We start from the raw sequence: 18,297 nt of genomic DNA on the forward strand, positions 1-18,297 counted from the left end.
TTAGTAGTTCATGATCAGGGAGACAATGGGACGCCTCCAACAATGAGGCTTTGATGGTGCCCAGGCCTCTTTATGTCCTTCATCTCACCTTCATCAGCTTTCCTACTGGGTTCACTCTTGAGAGCAATACTGAGTCAAAACTCAGCTATGCCAAACCCTTTATAAAGGTATGAGACCTTAGGTTAGCAAATTATCCTTGATTTAAAGCTAAAGAGCAAAATTCACGAGATTGCTCACTGGTCTTCCAGTGAATGCTGGCATATTAACTAACACTTTATGATAAAGCCTTTTAGCAGTCGAGCTTTATTCTTTCTTTTCCCCGTCTCTCCCAACAGCCAGTACTTACCAGGTTTTCCCTCATAATGCTACTTAAATTGCCTCATCCCTGGTCATTTTCACTGACACTCTCCTATTTGAGTCTTTGCTACTTAATTATTAAATTACTACTGTAGGGGGAGCCTGGGTGGCTCAATCCGTTGAGTGTCCAACTTCAGCTCAGGTCATGATCTCCCGGTCTGTGAGTTCGAGGCCACCTTGGGCTCTGTACTGACAGCTCAGAGCCTGGACCCTGCTTCGGATTCTGTGTCTCCCACTCTCTCTGCCCTTCCCCCGCTCATGCTCTGTCTCTCTCTCTCTCTCTCTCTCTGTCAAAAATAAACATTAAAAAAAATTTTTTTTTTTTTTCAACGTTTATTTTATTTTTGGGACAGAGAGAGACAGAGCATGAACGGGGGAGGGGCAGAGAGAGAGGGAGACACAGAATCGGAAACAGGCTCCAGGCTCCGAGCCATCAGCCCAGAGCCCGACGCGGGGCTCGAACCCACGGACCGCGAGATCGTGACCTGGCTGAAGTCGGACGCTTAACCGACTGCGCCACCCAGGCGCCCCTAAAAAAAATTTTTTTTTAATTACTAGTGTAGGATCCTACCTGGTTCTCTTGCCTTCATCTTCATTCCGTCTCTCTTCTCCTGCCCCATTTATCTCCCATGCCCCACCAGGTTAGTCTTCCTGAAACATGGCTGGCATTCTGTTTTAGAATCTCTCATGGTTCTCTTTTGTGAGTCAAGTGAAGCCATCCTCTTCATTCTGGAATCTTAACACTAAAAGCCTCACTAGGTCACTTATTTGTGAAGTCATCTCCCTCTGACTAGGAGTAGTCTCTCCTCAGGGGACCTGCTACCTCATTGCTCTTCTTATCTCAAGACCTTTCTGTTCTTACTCTACTGTGACTAGAGTGCTTTCTGATCCAGCTCCTGCATATCCCTTACGGGCCCAGGCTGCTTTCTTTAGTCCCTGAACTATGACTTTGTTGACCTTTGTACGAGGCAAAGCTTTGTACAAGCTTTGGATGGTGAGAAGAACACGATGTTTGGTATCAGGTATGGGATCAAGCTCTTGTTCACAAAATGTGGCTTAGGCTGCTTGTTTTTTCCTCTCTGGGCTGCTATAAAGCCAAGCAAATGATTTGAATGACTTATGGGGAAAAAATGCTCCCTAAACTTTAAAGCATTATGCAGCTGTATCTCATTTCAATCATACTGTGTTTCAACTGTATTGTTTAATTCTTGATAATGTATTTTCTTGTTGCCTGATCACTTAGTGTGTATTTCCCATCCTCCTAACTTTTATGCGTGTTTTAAGGGTAGATATAAGATGAAATACAAAATAAAATGAATTCTCATTGACAGATTATTATTCCTTTTTGTCTTGTTCGTCTCACACCATAGCAAATGTTTAGTAAAATTTCCCGTGTCGGGAGAATCCAATGAATACAAGTGTAAAGTTCCAGGTGCTAAAGGAAAAGATAGTATTTGATACAGGGAATGAGAGAGTAACAGGAAGAAAACAAGGTGACCAGAGAGAAAGAGCCCATCTAGGGAACTGGCCTGCCTCAATACTGACTTCTTTCATGGGTCCACTGACAAACTCAGGATTCAACTCCCAGGCAGTCTCTGCAACCTTTTCATACCACAACAGTAGAATTGCCTCGCTTTCTTTTTTTTCCACTTTCTAAAGTTTTTATTTAAATTCCAGTTAACATACAGTGTAATATTAGTTTCAAGTGTACAGTATAGTGAGTCATCAATTCTGTACATCACCCAGTGTTCATCACAACAAGTGCACTCCTTAATTTCCATCACCTATTTAACCAATCCCCCCAACCACCTCCCTTCTTGTAACCATCAATTTGTTCTCTATAGTTAAAAGTGGCTTTCTTGGTTTGCCTTTCTCTTTTTTCCCCCTATGACTCTTAGTTTTATTTCTTCAGTTCCACGTATGAGTGAAATCATACGGTATTTGTCTTTCTCAGACTGACTTATTTCACCTAGCATATAGTCTCTAGCTCTATTCACGGTTCCAAATGGCAAGATTTAATTCTTTTTCATGAATCTGTAAAAAATCTGTCCATCAGTCGATGGACACTTGGGCTGTTTCCATAATTTTGCTATTGTAGATAATGCCGCTCTAAGTATTGAGGTGCATGGATCCCTTTGAATTAGTATTTCTATATTCTTTGGGTAAATACCTAATAGTTAGAGTTGCCTCACTTTCTTAAGAATAACAGTTCTTGCACAGAGTAGGCTGTCAAATGTTTATTGAGTTCACCATGCACATAATTTTCCTACTGTTATGCATGTATACACACACAGTATGTTTATATGCCCACATATACATGCCAGTGGATTTGTCTGTCACTGCTTGTAATTATCCACATTTTTCTTCCCTTTTATATTTCATTCTGACATGTAGCAGGAGTGTGTCTGCTTTGTCTGCAGAGTAGCACTGGTACATTTGAAAGGTGTTTGTGTGGTGATGGGGGTGCCTGATCACTTGATAAAGTCATAGGTATTTCCAGGAACTACCTGATGTATTTAAATCGCTAAAAAGTGTCCATAATAATATTGCATTATAATATTATAATTTACTCAAATCCTACTTAAAATTAATAAGAATAAATAATAATCAGCAAACCAGAATTCATTTTTGCATGGCTATCTTCTAACCCATCTCCCACAGGCAATTTCCTAGGAACAAGAGATATGGTAGTGGTGCGAGGAGTTATGATTCTGCTTAGTGTCCACCACTCAAAGAAAAATACAAACTGTGACAACTCTTGTTGGAAAACACTATCCTTGGACAATAAGAAGAACCATTAGATACTTATAACTCTTACAATGTCTGGGTCACTGAGTCTTAGTACTCATTTAAAAAACAAACTTATCAAGGGGTGGCTGGGTGGCTCAGTCTGTTGAACACCTGACTTGATTTTGGCTTAGGTTGTGATCCCAGGGTTGTGAGATTGAGTTCCGTGTCAGGCTCCATGCTGAGAATGGAACTTGCCTGAGATTCTTACTGTCTCTCTCCCTACCTCTCTCCCTTCCTCACATGCTCTCTCTCTTTCTAAATTAAAAAATGTTTTAAACTAAAAAGAAAATGAATCAAACAGTAAAATATAGTCCCTATTTTCAGGGAATTCCTAATTTACAGTAGGATAAAGGGAACGATAGTGACCCCAGCAAAACAATTAGGAGAAGTGGGATTTGCTTGTCACATTAGAACCAAATGGCACATTTCTCCAAAGCAAGTCATTAAGGATTTGTGATTGCTTTGTTTCAGAGTAGATTTAGTGACATGGAAAATGCTAGCTTAACCGTGTTCTCCACTCACCAGGCGGGCTGAGTGAGTGCTCACATTTCAGATGATCTAGCCTGCTACAGGACAAGACATTTGCATAGCAGTTTGGGAAAATTGCCAAACAACAAAATGAAGACTTATGCTTTTGAAATTCCTCTTATTACTGCTTTAATTAAATTGAAGTTTCCAGAGGGATGGGCTTTTAAATGAAATTTTAATAGTGCCTCAGCTAATTCCAGTATATTCTTTCATTTTACTCGGCTTTCACAATGTGATCATACTTGGTTTCACTTCCTGGTTTGTCCACACCAGTCTGTTGTTGCTGGGAAATATTTAAATAAAGCGTTTATGGGAGAAGCATATTGTTTTGCAATGGATGAAAGCATTTGGGTTTGATTTTGATTTAGTTCATGTAGTAGTTTTATAGAACTAAGATTTCTGACGCCTGAACTGGTAAATCGGTTGCCCAAAGAAAACTGTAGGAAAAAAAAAAAAGAAAAAGAAAAAAGAAAAACCTTTGGTGCTGAAGTTAATTAAGTTACCTTGTGGTGAAGTCGTCTACAGAACTGTTTGATTAGGCACCAGTTGAGAAACAAATGAAATGTTGGCCCATAATTAGAGTAATTGTAACTTGATTTTAAGCAGAGGCTTGATTGCGTGGTGAGTGACATAATGCCTAAGGATTTTTCCAGAAGAAGAGCCTGGTATATTCTTAAACTGATGGCCTGCTTATGGCGTGTTAGACATGGCCACTGGTCCATCTGGCACCATTTTGTGTTGTGTTTTTAAAAAGGCTGTGTGTGTTACAGCATTGCATCGAGTGGTGGGCTATTAATTCTAAAAGTGATATTTTTACCCCAAAACTTCTAATTTCATCAAAGTATTCAGGTACTGTCTAGTGTAAAACAAAACAAAACAAAAAACTAATCAAATCAATTTCTCTTTTGAAAACACCAATTAAGCAGAAAAGGCTGCTCCCTCAAAATCTAATTGTTCTGTCCAGGTGTACCATTTGACTGGCTAATCTGAAAATTTAATTTTTTTAAGCATAACTATTTTTCTGCTTGAGATTTTAGTTTTGCAGCCCATTTATGTTTAATGAGGTGATCTGATATATACCTTAATATAGAATTAGGGCTCCTGCTCTTGTTGTCAAACCCCCTGCAATGAATTCTCCTGATGCTTTCAGATTAATTTCTCTAATATATACTAACATGCCCTTAAATGTATTTTTTCCATCATTCCCCTATTCAGACACCATCAGTGGTTCCCTGCTGGTTATGTGATCAAATGTAAATTACTTTCTGCTCTCATAAAAATATTTTGTTATTAATTCTAAAAGTAAAATTAAACTAATATAAAGTGACCCTAAAACAATAATTTCTCAGGCCTGAGCTGTGTCTTGAAAAGTTCTTAGCCTGACATTAGAGACTTTCTTTACTATTTGACCGTAATCTACTTATGTCTGTTATTTCTGTCTCAAAAATTCTATTCCATCTGTATATGTCTCTTCACTAACTCCTAAAATTCACCTCAGAATCCTCCTATCTTCGTTTGTTCCTTCATTCCTCCATATAAAATATGTGCTCTATTATTCTTACCCCTTCTACCTCTTATCCCAAAGGATAAGATTTATGCATACATAAATCCTATGCATCTTTCGTGATCCACTCATAACTCCTCTGCCGTAAGTATTATTCCTTTGGTGTATATTGCCCTAAGATGCCACTAAGATGCCCTAAGATGTAATCCAGTTGAGCTTTCTTGTATTCATGCTTTATCTCACTAAAGCATGAGCTCCTCTCAAAGGTCAGGTCTGTGTTCGACACCCTTCTATTCCCTTCAACATTTGGGCTGATGCTTTGCACCTTTGTCGAAAATAGGTCACGATTGTTGAGGACACCTAGTGTGAGAGTGGATGCAGGATAGGACATCCTATCACACTCTCTGTTGAGGTCCCATCTCTGGCCATGACACAAGTTGGTGGTATATAGGGTCCTCTTTACTTCTACATCTGTTCAGCTAGCAGCAGCTAAGTTGTTGGCTTCCTTGAATGGGTAAGACTTTCCACAATCAAAACAGATGGTGTTGTCAAATATAAACGGAAAAATATTATTTCTTGTGGGTGGTAAGGGGGGAAAAAAAGGACACGGGAAAAAAAACACACCATTAGCTTTCTTGGCACAGTCTTTCTGCCTTTCAAGTTTGGTTGCTAAGAAATGACCGAAGATTCATTTGCTGTGTACAAAGGAGAAGCTTAGGTCACTAACCCGGAGATTATGCTTCTTGTGCAGCTGAATTTGTCACTGAGCCAGACAAAGCCCCACCCTGATTTAGAAGTCATGTGTTAAACTTCCAGATGGGGAATGTGACTTCTGTCTCCTGAGAAGCCATCAAAACTCTAAAATTCCCAGGTTCCTCTCCTTTGCTAACATCAAATGAAGCCTCCGAATCCTGCTGGCCACTGAAGCCCAAAGCCAAACCTGTGTGCAGAAACTCCGCCTGTCACCTTTGCAATGTGGGGCATTCTCCCTGATTCCTAGTAGTTATTTGTGGGTTCCTTTAGAAGCCTGACCTTGCTTTATCACTTCAGTATGCCCTGAGCTGCCTGAAATTATACTTAATGCCATGGCTGAGCTAAACCTCTCTTCTCTGCCGATAGGTCTTGAATCTGCTAAATGTCTCAGGGGCTTCTGCATGTCAAGTGGAATTTGGAGAATTGAAGATGATGCGGTGGTTGTAGGAAGTTGTGGTCTTTGCTCCAAGCAAGGAGGTCTAATTTTAACTCTTTTCTCCATTCACTTAATGTTTAATAGCAGCTTCTGCCTGTACGAATACAGGGCCATACAGTGATGAGCATGATACATGTAGACCAGACCTCATAGACCTTATAGTTTAGTGGGAGAGAAATAAACTTTTTTATTTTGAACAATTTTATTTGAACAATTGCATGAAGATGTGTGACCAGCACTATGAAAGCAAGGGAGAGAAAACTAAAAGAGCTCGTTGTGACAGGCCTGGTCACAGTGGGCAGGGAAGGCTTCCCTTAGGAAGAAAGTCTGTAAGTCATTGACTCAGGAAGTCCGTGGCTTAATGACTGCTATTTGGGCCTTGAAGGTGAATTTGACCTTCTAAGTGTGCTGCTTTGCACTCTTCCAAATTGCAACTATTTTGAATAGGAATTAGCCCTCCTGTGACACTGTTCTTAGGCAGTGCTGTGCAACCAGTGGTACCATATGTATTTGGTCTTTGCCCCTGGCACAGAGCTAAAACCCTTGAAATTTCCTGATAGGAGCGCCTTTTGTTACTCATAATGAGCCCTTCTTAGCCACCTGAGTTTATGCTAATGAGGTGACTCTGGGCCCCTGGAGAATTTCAGGTTGGGGGCTGGTCACCAGGGGAACCAGCCTTGTGATTAGAGGGTTGGAACTTTTTTTTTTAACGTTTTTTTTGTTTGTTTTTGTTTTTGTTTTTGTTTTTTTGAGAGGGAGAGGGAGACAGAGCACAAGCAGGGGAGGGGCAGAGAGAGAGGGAGACACAGAATCTGAAGCAGGCTCCAGGCTCTGAGCTGTCAGCACAGAGCCCGATGTGGGGCTCGAACTCCAGAGCGACAAGGTCATGACCTGAGCCAAAGTAGTACACTGACTGAGCCACCCTGGAGCCCCAAGGATTGGAATTTTAAATCCGACCTTGGGGGAGCAGGGAGGGGAGAGGGGTTGGAGATGTTTCATTGCCAGTGACCAGTGATTTACACAGGTCAACCATGTCTATGTCATGAAACGTCCATAAACACCCCTAAATGACAGGGTTTGGGGAGCTTCCCGATTGGTGCTTGGGAGGGTGGCACCTTCAGATTGGGCATAGAAGCTCCACACCCACCTCCCCTTCCCCCACCAGGACTACCACCAAATACCATGCGGTGTGCATCTCTTCCGTTTGATGTTCCTGAGTTGTATCCTTTAATAATAAACCTACTGCTTTGTGTTTTCCTGATTTCTGTGAGTCATTCAAATGAATTGCCAAACTTAAGGAGCGGGTTACGGGAACCCGTGGATCTATTACAAAGTCAGAAGTGTGGGTTGTCTGGGTCCTGGGACTTGTGACTGGGTCTGACATGGGGGCAGTCTTGTGGGACTGAACCCTTAAACCCGTACAGTCTCACGCTATCTCGAGGTACTGTCAGAATAGGACCACACAGTAGGACACCCATACAATGTCAGAAAAAAGACATCTCGCCATGTTTACTCTAAATGTGAACCAGACATTTTTCTGCTCTGGCAGAGGATCAAGTGGAAACCAGTGATTTTGACTACCAGCAGCCATTATCCAAGTTGCACACATGAAGCATTAATTTAACACCAAGGTGAAAGTGGACTTTCTACCTGAAACCTAGATGCCAGGAGGGCTTGTTCTTTCAAAACTGACCTCTCTCTCTGTTAATGCCCTTGCTGGATGCTTCAGTCTTCCACACCTTCTTCCAGGGAAGAGATAAGCAGTGTCAGCTGACTGGAATGTTGTAAAAGGCCTTCTCTGGGTTATACGTAGGTAGGCATGGCTGCACTTCATTGGCGTTGTGAGCCAGAGGTTGTGGGTGTTAATGTTGTCTTTTCCTCTTTCTCCAACTGACAGAATAGAAATGGTCCATTATCGGTCCATTTTTGCAAGGTTGCCTTGGGGAAGAATTTTCTACTTACATTGTTGTCTTCTCACTGTGCAGTTGTGTGTTTGGGCCACAAATTTCTACCTGGACCCCTGGGCCTTTCGGAAATATTCCTTTGACTTTGGTAGTGGGACTTCAATGTTAGGAGGTGTCAGTGACCTTGTAACTCTCACTGTTTTGTTTCCTTGGAACCAAAGTGGTATAAGTAAAGTTCACTTCATGGGTTGTTTTGTTTCGATTTAAGATAATATTCCAAGGCCAAAGGCATCTTCCTTTAAAATTATTTTACCGACAAAAAAAAAAACACTGGCTTTCTTTGTAAGAGTTCACCTTTACATTTATGTACCACTTTAATGACTCCAAAGCACTTCCACAATACTTATTTTAACACCAGCATTGACCCATGGGGCCTGTATGATTGTCCATACTGTACAAGGAAGGCCTGGAAGTCCAGATTGGGTGCGTTGATTTGCTAAGCCCGTGTAGATGGTGGTGGAGGCAGGCCAGGGACTCATAGTGCACACTTTCCACACTACAGCCATGCAAAACAGCCCCTGCCTCTAATTCTTGCTTGTGTGGGAATGGAGAAGTGAGGCTTCACTTGATCAGCAACAAGGCCCCAGGGTTGGGGCAACAAGAGGTATAAAAATAAACAAAAGTTGGACAGTTTGCACTTACGTAAAGCTACTCCAGAATACGTACAGGGGGAGCAATCACTCTGTATTCCCAGAATTGACTACCATGGCAATGACTGCTGCTGTCCAGGGAGAAGCTAACTTCTGTAAAAAGGCTCAGTATCTGGGAGCATAGACACCGGTAACATGTAGATAGGAACAGAACTCGAAGCTTTAAAAATCCCTTCTCCTCACAGCGCTAGTCCAAAGTGTATCAGAATCCTCGACACAGGCAGCGTGAGCTGGAGTTAGGAGAGCCATAGCTAACTTGTCAGGTTGAGTGAGTGCCCACAGTGAGCCACAGGGTGAAGCACCCTTTCTTCCGAGTCCAGCTATTCTCAAATGAGTGATGATCACTGAATATGTGACCCAGTCTGCCCAGTCTTTTGGAGTCAAGTCCTGGCATTCCTGGGAAGGAAACAGCAAGAGCCAATAAAACACCAAGAGAAGCTGGATAACACTTGTTCCCATCACATTCCATTGTCAGGCCTCCCAACCCCTCCTTGTGATATTATTTTATCTTTATAATAACAAAAAAAAAAAAAAAATCAGGAGGTGATAAGTTTTAGAAAGAGCTCTCTGGCTGCAATTTGGAAATGGGACCAAGGAGGTCAAGAGAGGAAGACATTCAGTTGTCTTCACCAAAGATTCGATGGGCTTTACCCAAGACAGTGGTAGCAGGAATGCAGAAGGGGCTAGTTTAAGAAAAGAACTTGTAGATTTGAGGGAATAGAGGGAAAGAAGGTTTTGGGGTAGATTCCTGAGCTCTTGATATTACTACCAACCTTCAGCATCATTCACCTGTCAGGCTGGATGTTGCTACCAACATTCAGGGATCCAAGAAGAGCAGGTTTGGTGTGGGTGTGAGCAGAAATGGTGGATTTAGTTTGGAATGTGTTGAGTGTGAGTTGTTCCCACACATCTCAGTGAATAGCCAGGAAGGTGTTAGGGAGATGATTTGTAGGCTCAGAGTTAGGAAGCAGGGTTCACCATATGGTTTTGGGGATCACATATACAGAGGTGGTAGATGACGCTTTCAAGCAGAGGATGTCACCCGAGGAACACATATATGGCACAAGGACCAAATCATGGTGAACTCCGGTGCTTAAGGGAAGGGGTTGTATTAGGACCCTTGCATGGTTTCCAGTTACCTCTCTACCTTCAATTAAAATCAGTGCTTTTGTTAATATGCTTGACCCAATGACTTTCTTTTCTTGCTATGAACCACTTTTACTCTCTTTTTAGCAAGACTGGTTTATTAGTTGCCAATTGTAGACCATTCATTGCTCTCTCTTAAGAAAACCTACACTGTTGGTCTTTGAGTTCATGTGTTCTCTGGTGCTGTCACTGTTTTCTTTTAAAGACCTCAGTTTTCACCACTCCAGCGGGGTGTTTTCAGATTAGGTGTCCCCCACCTCTAACTGCAATTAATTAACTCAGAGGACAGTGGAATACTGGAAGTGGAGGGTCTATCTATCATTTGGCTTTTCCTCCAACGTGACAAGTAAGTAAAGTCAGGTCAAATGAGGTAAGGTAACTTACTTATACTGTCAGATTAGTGGAAAGCAGGAAGTAGAAACTGGGTCTCCTGACACCTAGTCAGGGGTTTTCTGATAAGCCATACTGCCTTGTGGTCTTGATTCTTCCCTATGCCACTGTGATGGTTACTTTCCTTTATTTAAATATCCAGTCTCATTCCTGCATTCCCTCATCCTCCTGCAGTATACCCCATACAGAGAGGCAGAGCAATGATTTCTCTTATTAAATTAGCTCTCATTTGATATGGATCATTACCTCTGTCCTCTTGGGCCTTAGATGGTCATTTCCATCCCACATATCCAGAGCCCAAGGAAGTAACAAGGCCACTGTACAAAAATGAGTTCATAATTATGAGAGTCTCAGGAACTGATTGATTGATGAGTGTAAGTGCCCAGTACGTATGTCTGCTATCACTAAAGCAAATCGTTATGATTACTCTTCTTTAACTACTTCCCAACACACATACAGTCTCTCCACATTACCACCAACCTCTCCCTCCACCCCAACTCCCACCCTGACCCTCCAAACCCCCATCTGCCTCTCTCCCCAGCCCTCCTTCACATTAGGCTATCCTTGTTGACACCTTCTGCTAGATTGACCTCTTAATAAAAGAAGATTAATAAGAGGCTCAAGTACTTTTCAAACCCACCTAAAGTCATTGGTGATTTTTGTAAACATATGGGTGCTTCAATGATTAGTTTAGAGGGAAAAAAGATCTCATAGGCATGCTTACCTAGATAGTCACTGGAAGGTTTTTGAATGTGTTAGCTTCATATATGACTATTTATCTAGTATAAAAGAAAATCTATGCCTTTTCTGGACAAATTAGTAGGATCATATTCTCTCACACAGCCAAATCCTAATTCAAGGTAACAAACAAAATTGATATTTAAATAGTATTTATTATAATCTATGGATTATGGCTAAAGCAAGTTTGACACAATAGACACTTTGTATTGGTCTGCCTTCTAGGACATTGGGGCCCACACTGTATTTAATTTGCATAATCCATTTTGTTAATTTAAAGCAGTCAGAACAGTTTTTATGTTTTACATGGTTATAGGTTCTTTGTGGTAAAATATACATGACATTAGATGTACATCGTTAACCATTTTTAAGTGTATAGTTCTGTGACAGTAAGTTCATGCACATTGTTGTGCAACCATGGATTTTAAAACATGGCCTTTGCTTGGGTGACATTGGCTCTATCTGACTTGCCTGCAGCATGAATCTTGACTCGAAAGACAGGCACTGCATCAAAAAGTGGGGGTTCCTTGCCCAGGCTAACTTACTTTTGTATCAGCATGTATTGTTTTGTCTTCCCTCTGGGCCATATATTAAATAATTGAGGTAAGTTACATTTATATTTCACAACACTTTCTAATAACTGGAGTCATGTGATATATTGCAAAATCCAACATGCAAATCACTCATTTAGGTGGAGAACGAAACCCCCTAACATCCAGTCTGGTTTCTCTTTACAGCATAAGACTTTAAAGCCAATCTTTAAAAGAGTCATTTTGGATAAAGCTGCTACACTGTTAATAAATTACCACTTTTGAGTGCTTACTTTGTACCTGCTGCTGTGCTAAGCATTTGATTTATGGTTATCTCATTTAATTCTTAAAATAACTCCATTGTCCCTATTTTATAGATGAGAAAATTGATACTTAGCTTATCTAAGATCAAGCAGGTGGTAAATGACCAAGTCAAAGATGGATCTGACCTTAACCATTCCGCTGCAGCTCCCTTCCAGGTCTCTCAAACATTCATGAGAGTTTTATAATAAGAATTAGGCCTAACAAAGGCACTAACATACTAGAAAGTAACAAACATACTGAAGGCATGTGATACTTCTTTATTAAGTAATTCAGAAGGAATGTCATCTGTAGGGGATATGGTATTAATTTCTTGGAACTGCATTTTAATAGGAAAGCCAGGAAGAAAAGCCTCGTAAAATATCATTTAAATACAGATTCAACTTCAGTTAGTTATTCCTCTTGTCATAACATTGATGGGGGAATGTTTCTTTGTAAGAAGCTGTGCCTGCAGGGTGCACCCTTGCTCTGGCTATCTGGCATGTCAGTCTTAATTAATTACATAATAGAGGCAGGCAGGATGGAGGGAGCGTTTGTTGATTCTGTATGGGGATGGAGTACTGAGTAATGAGCTGGGAAACCTGCAGAGATCGGATTTTTAGATTGTGTCTTTTGGTTCCTCTAAAAGATAGATTGTAATTTTTTTTTTTTTTTTTTTTTACAGAGAGATGCCACGTTCTATATAAAACTCCTTTTTATATAGTTCATTGGAGAGGCGGTGTAGCAGATGGCTCATAGCGCTGGTTGGTGTGAATTTGGGGTTCGCTGTGTGAGCTTGAGCAAGTTTCTTCATTTCTCCAGTCCTCAACTTTCTCACCTTTAGAGCTAAGATCATAATACCTCCCTCACTGAATACACGGTAATGGTAGCCTTCCCTTTTCCATCTCCTACCTCTTAATTCAATAGCTAGTTATTACTAAGAATCTCTTGTGTGTTAGGTCCTGCCCAGGACACTGCACTCCTCAAAGAGCTCAAAGAGAGAGGCTGAAAGGCATCTAACCAGCTCTTTGTGATGCAGTTTAATGGCAGTGTAATAGAACTATCAGTACTCCCTAAATGCTGAAGAAGCCTGAGGAATGTTTTGAGTACTTTTCTGAGTGGGGGGGAGAGTGGATAGCAGCATTCATTTTAAACATCTTTTGTGTTTAACCGTCATTTAGTACTTGGTGAACATTAACCCTTTTAGGATTAATTTTAGGGTCAGAAGTGAATTTGATCTAAATACCAGGGTGATTTGCAGTGCATGGCAATTGATATTTATCATTGGGTTAAGAATATGTGGTAATGGATGTAACATTCTTTACAGCGATCCCTATGAGAAGTTACCAATTTTATGAGACTGAAACCATCCAAAAGACATACAGTATTTTGAGCTTGGTCATAGCTCACAGGAATTGTGGAATTACAATACTTACAGAGCATCTAAGATCTGGCAGACCCTGAGGAGATGAGAAATATTCTTGCCTTCCCAGGGCCTATGGTCTTGGGGATGGGTGGGAAGGGCAGGTAGGCACAAAACAGCATGATACACACCATCCTTGTTGGGGTGAAAACTCGATACTTCCACTGGTCTTGGTATTATTCCTGTTGCATTGTACTTTTCATTTGTACAAAAGAATTGTGAAATCATAACTTGATAAGATATTAAAGCCATTTAGGAATGCTGTGGCATTTATCCAGTGACCCATCACTGATTCAAAATGACTCACCATCATTATAATGCAGCCAGTCATGGTAAATTGACAGCGGTTCTCCGTTCAGGTTTGTGAGATGTCATGTTTGGTGGTGAAATTGGCAGGTGTAAATTTTTTTCCTTTCTTCCTGAAGAGTGAAGGCTTAGCCTCTGCTTCTGAATCTCTGGGTGTATCATGGGGTGATGGAAATGCCAGAGGTTCTGTCCCCTCCCTCTGCTTGGCTTTCTCACCCTTTGAGACTCATCGTGTGTGTGGTTGGGTTCACGGACCACTCACAGAGCTGGGCCTCTTCCTCTGTACTTGGTTCCTAACTGGGTGGTTAAGACCTGACCTAGTATTATTTGTTCACTCAGTAATTATATACTAAATATTTATGGTGGGAATAGAGGCAAGACTGAAACATGGGGGAACAAGAGATAAGCTAATAATTTGTTACCCTGGGCAGGCTAATGATTTGATGCCACTTCAGACTGTTATTCTTTATATATTTATTCACAACATTTTTTAAGAGGAAAAGCCAAGCCCTGTGTGAGAGGGAAAGGGTAGCCAAAGAACCCCTCAAGTTCCTAGGATCTCAACTGACCAGAAGTAAAATAGCAGATCCCTTCTTTTTCCTTGCAACCACACTCTGTACAATCCCTGAGAAAAGTTCTGGTGGATACTATTCTTATTTAATCTAGTTAAGTTTCCAGAGATGTTTTCAACACGCTGCTGATGAATCTGTACATGCAAGGTGCCGTAACATGCAGGCTTTTAATCTAGCACTGGAAAGAGATACCGAGAGCAGTCCTGGAGATGTAGATAATAAGATGCTGTCCCAGCACTCAAGGAACTTGAGGCAATAGCTTATTGTATACGATAAAACAGTGGGAGAGAACTGTTAGTGTCATAGGAACACAGATGGAGGTCAAGGTGGCTCATGGAAGTGATTCATGGAGGTGATCAGGATAGGACAGATGGTGAAAGGAAATGTCCCTCTTTTAAGTACATCTGGTATTCATAGTTTGAACTTTTCAAACTGATGAAATAGGCTATTATATAACCTAAAGCCTTAAACTTACGGAATTGCCCAAGGCAGGATGAATAAGTGTGATATTGCAGTGACTCTTGCCATATCTGACTTACAAAATGAGATCGGGTTACTATGCAGAGATTTTTGACTTCTTGCTAAACCTTAAAGGGAAAGATTTTATTTAGCCATACCTAAAACACAAATTTGCCCAAATGGAAAGCCAATTTTCAGATCCCAAAGTTTTATAACCGTTCTTTGCTTAACTACAAAGGAGTTCGTTTTGTCAGTCTCCCCTATCTCTACTGACCAGAAGGAAATCAGAGCATCCAGACTTCTCTGCTTTCAAAGTGAAAGGCTGGGGGCCTCCTGTTTTTCTGTCATAGTTGATTGTCCCCTATTGTTCTTTAATCCCCAGTCCTTGGGGGGGAGGGGCGGGTATTCCCTTATACGTCCCTCACTAGGAACCTCCCAGAGGGAGCTCTTATTTGAGAAAGGCAATTCTTAGTGTTGTGTTTCCTTTCTAATCTTCCAGAATACGTGTTTTGAGATTATTTTGGAATTGACTTTGTAAGTGAAAGTGAACACGTCTCGTGTCCTGCCACTGGGGAAAGAAAATGTTTTTTGGGGGGGGTAGGTGATGCCAGTTTTATAACACCCATTAGCCTCGCAAGCTGGAGGAGCCGCTGACCCCACAGCCCATGTCAGCACGGGTCGGTCAGCGTTACTCTGGCAATCAGAGTCCTGCCTGTTTTTAAGCTGCCTAATGTGGACTATTTATTCTGTTAGAACAAGCATTGTCATTTAGTATTTTCACATTTCATTTTTCTAACTGGTGCTTTTGTTTGGGGCTGAGGAGGAAGAAAGGCGATAACTTTTGCTGTAGTTTCTAAAATTAGTTTGAGTGATTTGGTTTTAGCCTGGTTACAGAAACCGAGCTACATTCTGTTGTTTTTTTTTTTTACTTGGCAGCAGTCACTTCACTCGGAGATGACAAGCTATCATTGTAAGAGCTGTCGTTACATTTCTGTCTTCTCAGCAAAATACTCCTCTGGTGTAGGTAAATAAATGTTAATGAAATTTGTTAATAAAACATGTTGAAAAGCGTTCACCTCCACTCCATCAAAGAAATGCAAAATAAAGAAACAATAAAATAACTTAGAATGGAATTAGCACGGTTTTGTGTTTTTGTTTTTTTTGTTTTTGTTTTTTTAATGATGATGACCACATCTGGTGAGGGCGCTACTCATACATTGTTTATAGAAAAGAAAATCAGTGTATTTCTTGAGAAACAATTGGTTGTTATATATCAGAGGCCTTAAAATGTTTATGCCCTCTGGCCCATTACTCTCACTTTTAGATATCTATGCAAAGGAAATCCTATGAACAGAGTACAGGGATATTTACAGTATTATTAGTAAAGGGGGGAAAAGGGAAAATCCAAGATTCAGTAAGGAAATATTTTTTTTAACTATGACATACATATGTACTATTTCACTCCTAAGAAAAATGATGTTGGGCTCCTTGGGTGGTTCAGTCAGTTAAGTGTCTGACTCTTGATTTTGGCTCAGGTCATGATCTCAAGGTTCGTGAGATTAAGATTGAGTCTCTCTGTCACCACAGACCTCTCTCTCTCTGCTACTCCCCTGAACGCTGTCTGTCTCTCAAAATAAATAGGGGCCACCTGCATGGCTCAGTCTGTTGGGTGTCTGACTTCAGCTCAGGTCACGAATGATCTCACGGTTCATGGGTTTAAGCCCTGCATCAGGCTCTGTGCAGCCTGCTTGGGATTCTCTCTCTCTCTCTCTCTCTCTCCCTCCCTCCCTCCCTCTCCCCACCCCCCTCCTCCACTCACACTTTCTCTCTCAAAATAAATGAAGAAGCTTAAAAATTTATAAATAAATAAACTTTATTATGAAAACAAAAACAAAAATGATGTTCAGGGACATGCCTGGCTGGCTCATTCGGTAAGAGCATGTGACTCTTGATCTTGGGGTTGTGAGATCAAGCCCCACATTGAGAATAGAGACAACTTCAAAATAAAACCTTTTTTTTAAAATGCTGTTTAGAGAAACTGTGACAACACTGAGAAAGCCTATGATAAATAATAGGCAAAAATGTTGTGCCATTGAATTTTATAATGGCATAGTTTGTGTAAAACTAGCAGGCCAGCAAACAACAACAAAAAAACAAAAACAGTGGCAACAAAAACTGGAGAGAGAAACTATCCCAAATATTGGCTCCCCCCCACCCCACCATGTTTCCTCTTTTTTCTATAGGAAACATGGATATTTTCAATGGGTTTTTTCAATGGGATTTTTCTATTATTTATAAAGTGAGTGGTACCTGAGATATAATGCTTATCTCATTCTCAAGTAAACATTTAATGTTCATATTTTATGCCTTGTAAATTGCTGTGGTGATGACATTAAATTGTAACTTGTGCTAGTCCCTGGGTCACTCCCTGGGTATTAGTTGATAACCTTTGCAAGAGATCAGAAGGTGATCTCTTTAACAACGCTCACTTTTTTAGTTACTTTTTGTATGTTTCATAAAGTTATTATAGATGTTGGAAATCTTAGAGCTGCATGAGCGGATAACTTGTCTTGCAGTCTGATGGGTAAAATGTAACAATATGTTTATGATTTCTCTTTAGGAATTTTTCAAATAGAAACTAATTGCAGAGTTTCCAGTTGACCACCATTCATAGGGTAAGACTAACGTTCTGAATTGTGAACACATGGTAAAGATAATTACTCTTAACATTGGTAGCTTGGGGCAAATACTGAGTACTTAGTATGTAAAAAGAGATTGTTCTTTCGACCGACATTTTGAATAAAATCTTTTTTACGTTTTTCAGCCAGTTAATAAACAGACAATTAAATCTCTGTACATTTTGGTAAAATGTCATCTTGCTATCCTTCGTTGGTCTTGTATGTTGCAAAATACATGTGTGTATGTTTGATATTTGTCATTTTTTTAAACCTTAAAGATCTGAGGAATTTAATGTCAATGACAGGCTTAGACTCTGTAACTCCATGTCTATAGTTTTCTGGGTTTTGTTCAAGGTAGTGTTTTTTATGCATGGAATCAATTTGCCATGTTTCCATAAGTAAACGATAGCATGCTTTCCCAAATTACGTAAGTCAAAAATAAAAAAGTCCTATTCTCTGTTGCTTCCTAGAAACATCACTTATCTTTTATAATTGTGGCAAATTAATCTTAAATTAGTTCTGTGGCAGAGCTTTTGACTTTGACGTAATGACCGATGAATTTGTTCACTGTATTAAGTAGCATGACTCTCTAGTATTGTGAATATGACAGATATCTTGAAAAGTGTATCGCCCAGCTCTGAACATATATAATCTAGGTTAAGGAGTGGTGAGGACAGTGCCTCTGTTCTCTAATGTATTGTGAACACCCTTCTTTTTATAGATGAAGGTATAGATCGTTTGGTGTCTTCAGTATATCCACATAGCCCTGCTGA

General features: G+C 40.5%; 1 protein-coding gene across 1 annotated transcript in view; it reads left to right on the plus strand.

Moving 5' to 3' along the window:
• Positions 1-18,297, plus strand: part of LOC123598199 (translation initiation factor IF-2-like) — a 47,942-nt gene that overhangs the window by 25,827 nt on the left and 3,818 nt on the right. The window contains exon 2 of the mRNA XM_045478192.1: positions 17,467-17,521. Coding sequence (XP_045334148.1) covers positions 17,467-17,507 — 41 coding nt within the window. The 3' untranslated portion in view covers positions 17,508-17,521. The remainder of the gene's footprint in view (positions 1-17,466; positions 17,522-18,297) is intronic.

The sequence above is a fragment of the Leopardus geoffroyi genome, chromosome C1 (assembly GCF_018350155.1).
Source record: "Leopardus geoffroyi isolate Oge1 chromosome C1, O.geoffroyi_Oge1_pat1.0, whole genome shotgun sequence".
NCBI lineage: Eukaryota > Metazoa > Chordata > Mammalia > Carnivora > Felidae > Leopardus > Leopardus geoffroyi.